The following is a 5890-nucleotide window of genomic DNA, read 5'->3' as shown; positions in this document are numbered from 1 at the left end:
CTGCCCACTGCTCCGGGTGTGTGTTCACGGTGTGTGTGTGTGTTCACTGCTGTGTGTGTGCACTTTGGATGGGATAAATGCAGAGCACGAATTCCGAGTATGGGTCACCATACTTGGCCACATGTCACGTCACGTCACGTCACTAGTAATACGTTACTTGTAATGTAATCTATGTAATATCACAGCAATCAAAGCGTCTCAGCTGGAAAAAGGCTGTGCCACCAAAGCGTTCTCAAGCGCCACCAGCTGGCCGTTTTCAGAAGAGCACCTGACATTTTTCAGCTGGCTAAAAACGCTTTGGTGGACACACGTTATTGAATATTTATTGTTAGGCATATGGCCTATTAGTCTTTTTAGCATTTATGCAATATACTGGAGCCAAACCTGAGAAAGTAGACCAGAATATTCCACTGCGTTTCTGGACACGCAATTTGCGTAGCTGTAATTATAGGCGGGGATTATGCTAATTGTGAATGAGCGTGCACGAGCGCCCTATTTACGAATGATTGGAATGCATTAACATACACATGTTTAACTATCAAATCGGACGTTTACGAAGCGTTTGTGAATCCGGAGGAGAGTTTTCGGGAAGGTCTGTTTTACGCGCAAATTACTCAGAATTTACTCCTATATTTATGAATGTTTCATGTTTTCATTGAATGAGGCCCAATATTTTTGCTCAATTTCGCTGATGAAAACAGTTCCCATCAAAGCCACAGCAGAACTGTTTTGTGTCTCTGTCCTGAGCAACACGGCGGTGTTTCTTTACTGAATCCAAGTTTTTATGCATTCAAACAGTCATTTGCCGCCACCTACTGGTTTTGTTTGATATACTCGTTTTGTTTGATATTTAAAACTGTCATTGTATTTTTCCCAACATTTCTTATTTGTATGTTTAAAAAAATATTTAAAACATTAATCTTATAGAATTCTTTATGCATTTGAAATTTTGCAGTGCAAATGCATTTATGGCACCTCAGCTTCATCAAACAGTCTGTGTGTAAATACATCTAATGCCATTTCAGATGCAGCTTCTATGCGTTTCAAGATGGAGTTGATGGAGTTGATGGAGTAACAGTTCTACAGTTTCTTATTATTCTAACTGAATTAATTGAAACAATGTAAGAATTTGATGTGAAAAATTACACATTTAATAAGGTCAGTGAAAAAATGACAATTTAAGAAACAGTGGGAAATTACATATGTTTTGTTTTATACAGCAACTCCTTTTCAGTTAATTGTTATTTCTACCTCTTTTCTAGTCACAGAGCACTTTGTTTTGAGAGTTGTTTAAGTGAGAGAACATCTGTAACTTTGTCCAGATTGGGGGAATTATGTTTAATAATTTTTGATTATGCAAGTAATTTTTTTGCATTAAAAAGTATAGATTTTTTGTTTGTAATGTATATGCTGTCAATTGTAGTTTTTAGAAAGAAAATCGAAATAGGCAAAAATCGGTATTGTACGGTGGCCGAGAAGTGCAAAACAAATAACAATTCTGAAAACAAAATAACAAATTACAAATGCAAATGCAAGTCTAAAAAACAAAATAACAATTCACGTTCATAAAGACAGTGTTTTTGAACGAATCAAATGAGTCAATGATTCAGTAACCCGTTCATAAAGACAGTGTTTCTGAATGAATCGGCCATTTGAACGAATCTGTTGAATGAAGGACTAAATGACTCACTCATTCAAACGGTAATTTGACGCCACCTACTGGTTTGGTTTCATATTTAAAACTATCGTTGCTTTTCCCCCAACATTTCTTATTTGTGTGTTTAAAAAATATTTAAAACATTAATCTTATAAAATTCTTTATGCATTAAATTTTTGCAGTGTAAATGCATTTATGGCACCTCTGCTTCATCAAACAGTCTGTAAATACATCTAATACTTCAGATGCAGCTTCTGTGTTTGCTGCAGTGGAAAGATGCTGATACTGATTTAATTTGAATGGTAACAGCTCAACAGTTTCTTATTATTCCTAATTAAAAACAACGTAAGAATTTGATGCGAAAGATGACATTTAATAAGGTTAGTGAAAAAATTATAATTTAAGAAACGCAGTGGGAAATGTCATCGGTTTTGTTATACACAGCAACTCCTTTTTAGTTAATTGCTATTTCTACCTCTTTTCTAGTCACAGAGCACTTTGTTTTGAGAGTTGTTTAAGTGAGAGAACATCTGTAACTTTGTCCAGATTGGGGGAATTATGTTTAATAATTTTTGATTATGCAAGTAATTTTTTTGCATTAAAAAGTATAGATTTTTTGTTTGTAAGTAGCTGAGTTTAAATGTATTGTATGAATTGCCCTTACTATGGAATAAAAAATATGGAGTGTATATTTACATTTAGTTAAAAGTGGTTGTAAGTCATCAGCTCCAGTGGTGCAGATGGATATGTGCGTATCGTTGGCTTTTCTGCACTTCTCGGCCACCGTAGTATTGGCAGGTCACACTTACAAAAAAATCGGAAAGCGGAATCGGCCAAGAAAATTGCAATCGGTGCATCTCCAGTTTCAGTGCATGTCTCTTTAAATGCTAACGAGCTCTGCTCACCCTGCCCCTCTCTTCGAGGAAGAGGAAAGGCAAAGATTCATAAAAAAACCTTATACTCACTTTTTCTGGAGGTGAAGCTGGGTCACAAACAGTTGGTACCGATCCATCCTTCAGGACCAACTTTTTAGCAAAACCTGCTTTGTACTGACCCTCGTTTGCAAAGCAGTCTGGTGTGAAATGATTCGAGCAGACATAGACGCATTTAGGTAGATCGGGGGGCGCTTTCCCTTTAAAAGCAAAAGTAATCCACTGTTCCTTCAGCGGCTCAGATGTCGGGAGTAAATGACGACTGTAATGTTCATTATTACATCCAACAACAAAACACCTCAATCGCTTAGGAGCCATTCTTGTCTTCACGTGCTCCGGCGGCCAAACAACGGCAGTCTGTTTACAGTAGGGATAGGCGTATTAATCGATCCCGAAGTATCGATATATCGAGACTGATGCAAGTATCGATACTCGGGGGGCGCTTTCCCTTTAAAAGCAAAAGTAATCCACTGTTCCTTCAGCGGCTCAGATGTCGGGAGTAAATGACGACTGTAATGTTCATTATTACATCCAACAACAAAACACCTCAATCGCTTAGGAGCCATTCTTGTCTTCACGTGCTCCGGCGTCCAAACAATAGCGGACTGTTTACAGTAGGGATAGGCGTATTAATCGATCCCGAAGTATCGATATATCGATACTGATGCAAGTATCGATACTCAAATAAAAAATATCGATACTAAGGTGTGTTTTATATACCAGTGATTTTGTTTAATTAACAAAAAATAATACAATATGCATTGAATTTTACGAATTTCATGCTCATCTGTACACACGCAAATGCTGCAAGACTGAACCAATCAATCTCAGAGAGCGTTCACTCACTTCTGACAGTGCATTCAAACAGGGATGCTTTCCCCAAAAGTAGGAAGCGTTCATGCTTTTGGGAACAGCAGCCCAGAACAATGCTTATCAGAGGACAGAAAATAAAATATATGTTTGAGTTATTTCACAAACAAATAGAAAGTGTAGCCTACATAGTTTGTGCAATTACATTTATTTAAATTGAACGTTAAAAGTTCATATTGATCATGTTCTATTCTGTAATGTTAATGTAAATCATACACTGTCAGCAGGGCCAGCCCAAGCTTGAATGGGGCCCTAAGCAGAATTTTATTTTGGGGGCCCTCTGTGCCTCCAATACGACTGATTATTATTGTCAATGCTTGATTATTCGCACACTAAATCTAACATACCCATTATCAGTTTTATTTGTTGTAGCTCTGTTGCTTACATCATACCAATGTCCGCCTGGCATGTTTTTACCCTTCTACGATTTTTAATTGTAACAGTAGCAACCCCACAACACAAGTGTGGTGAGGTGTTAATTTGCACTTTAACATTCAAAGTACTAAGTGGCCTACTTAATGTGGTGTACTGAAATGTAGCTAAATAAACCAATGCATTAACGGAACAGAATGTTATTTTAACAACATAATTTATTAAACACAGCAGCAAGTTATCTGTACATCTAAAACAACTCTATTGTAAAAGTGAATTTTGTATCCGATGTGCCCTTTAAAATCGGCTTCTTTCCTCAGGAGGAAAATGAGGTCCAAAGATAATACAGCGGACAGTATGATTAATGAAGTTCTGGTTGTCACGCAAACTTCACATGATGCCAAAGAAGAAGAGGAGGAGAAAATGCTGGAGACAGAAAAGACTATCGAGGTTACACATGTGGATGATGAAGAGAAAATCGGACCTAATAGGGAAGATAAATCAGCACAGAATGATGACCAAATGTTTGGGCTCAGAGATCTGTCCAAAGACAACCTACTGAAACTGCTTGGGATCATGGAAGGAGAGATCCAGGTAAAATAATTATTCATGAACTGTGAAAATGAAAGATTATCATCTGTCATCAACTTTTACTTTGGTAGGCTACTTACAGACTGAGGTACCTCAGCTGCAAATATTTATTACGTAAATGTTTTAATGTAGCATTGTCACATAATTTTTAATACTAAGTTTTGGTTGTGGATCATCTTACTTCCTCTGCCAGTCAGCCATTGATCCGTATCCCACTATTCCCCCAAGCCATATGTGTAATAATTTTCTTAATTGCACATTTTTTACTGTTGTTGCCACTCCAAGCTGAGAAGAGGGAGAGATTATTCATCATTTAGATGCCTTCCCTGTTGAAAAAACCAGCATATGCTGGTATGTTTTGACGCTGGAATGCTGGTTTAAACTGGTCCTTTGCTGGTTTATGCTGGTCCTTTTGCTGGTCCTTTGCCAGCACATGACCAGCATAAACCAGCAAAATGACCAGCATAAACCAGCAAATGACCAGTTTAAACCAGCAAAGGACCAGCTTAAACCAGCATCCCAGCGTCAAAACATACCTAACCAGCATGTGCTGATTTTTTCAACAGGGTTGTAGCACATTTTAGGAGATTTTTAATCCTGACTTGTATGATTCGTAATACAATACAGAATATTTAATTGCAAGAGGTGTTTTTACCATGCTGAACATCTCTGCCTCTTTCTCTCTCTCTAAATATATAAAAGGTTTCATTCAGTTTGAGGTGGTCTAGTGTCCACCAAAGGGGTTGTAATAAACATTAACATTTTTAATGTCTGATACACGGAGGATTCAGAATGAAATAACCTGTAGCCCATGTTTTCATATTATAACACACCCAAGAAAACTGAAAACCGCGCCAGGTGTTCTGACAAATAATGCTACCTATCAGATTATGTTACCAACACTGTATTTATCCTACTGTAAGGGTAGGTTTAGGGTTGGGGTAGGTGTACATGTTAATAAAGCCTCACACCTTATTAATATCATGCTGGAAGCAAAATCTGATAGGTAGCACAAATAGTCAGAACACCGGGAATCAACTGTTGCTACAGTAACGCACGCAAGTTAACGTGTACAGCGCTCTTTTTAAAGTGATAATGTGGTCATGATTTCAGCAAACAGTTCTTCGCACAGTTTAATAAAATAAAGTTACAGAGCGCGAATTTGATCATTCAGATGAAATGTACACGTGTGTTTTAGACACTTAGGCTACTGTACACTGTAAAAAATGACCTTGAATTTAACGGTAAAAGACTGTAAAAATGCTACAGTAAAAACCTGTTAAATGGTTAACGGTAAATTCCCCTACTATATACGGTGAAAAACTGTATTGGACATTACATGTATTGGACATTCATTTTACGGTAGTATACCGTTTTTGGAAGTGAAAAAGACTGTAATTTACAGTGAATAACCGTAAATTTACATTCCCAGAATTCCCTGCGTTACATTTCAAATTTGATGTTTTTT

General features: G+C 37.2%; 1 protein-coding gene across 1 annotated transcript in view; it reads left to right on the top strand.

Moving 5' to 3' along the window:
* The window catches only part of LOC107687936 (filamin-A-interacting protein 1-like), a 23330-nt gene that overhangs the window by 9768 nt on the left and 7672 nt on the right, over positions 1-5890 (top strand). Inside the window, exon 2 of the mRNA XM_016485425.1 lies at positions 4152-4425. Coding sequence (XP_016340911.1) covers positions 4159-4425 — 267 coding nt within the window. The 5' untranslated portion in view covers positions 4152-4158. The remainder of the gene's footprint in view (positions 1-4151; positions 4426-5890) is intronic.

Source organism: Sinocyclocheilus anshuiensis, unplaced genomic scaffold (assembly GCF_001515605.1).
Source record: "Sinocyclocheilus anshuiensis isolate Anshui unplaced genomic scaffold, SAMN03320099.WGS_v1.1 scaffold421, whole genome shotgun sequence".
Taxonomy (NCBI): Eukaryota; Metazoa; Chordata; class Actinopteri; order Cypriniformes; family Cyprinidae; genus Sinocyclocheilus; species Sinocyclocheilus anshuiensis.
This window is presented reverse-complemented; position numbering and strand designations above follow the sequence as displayed.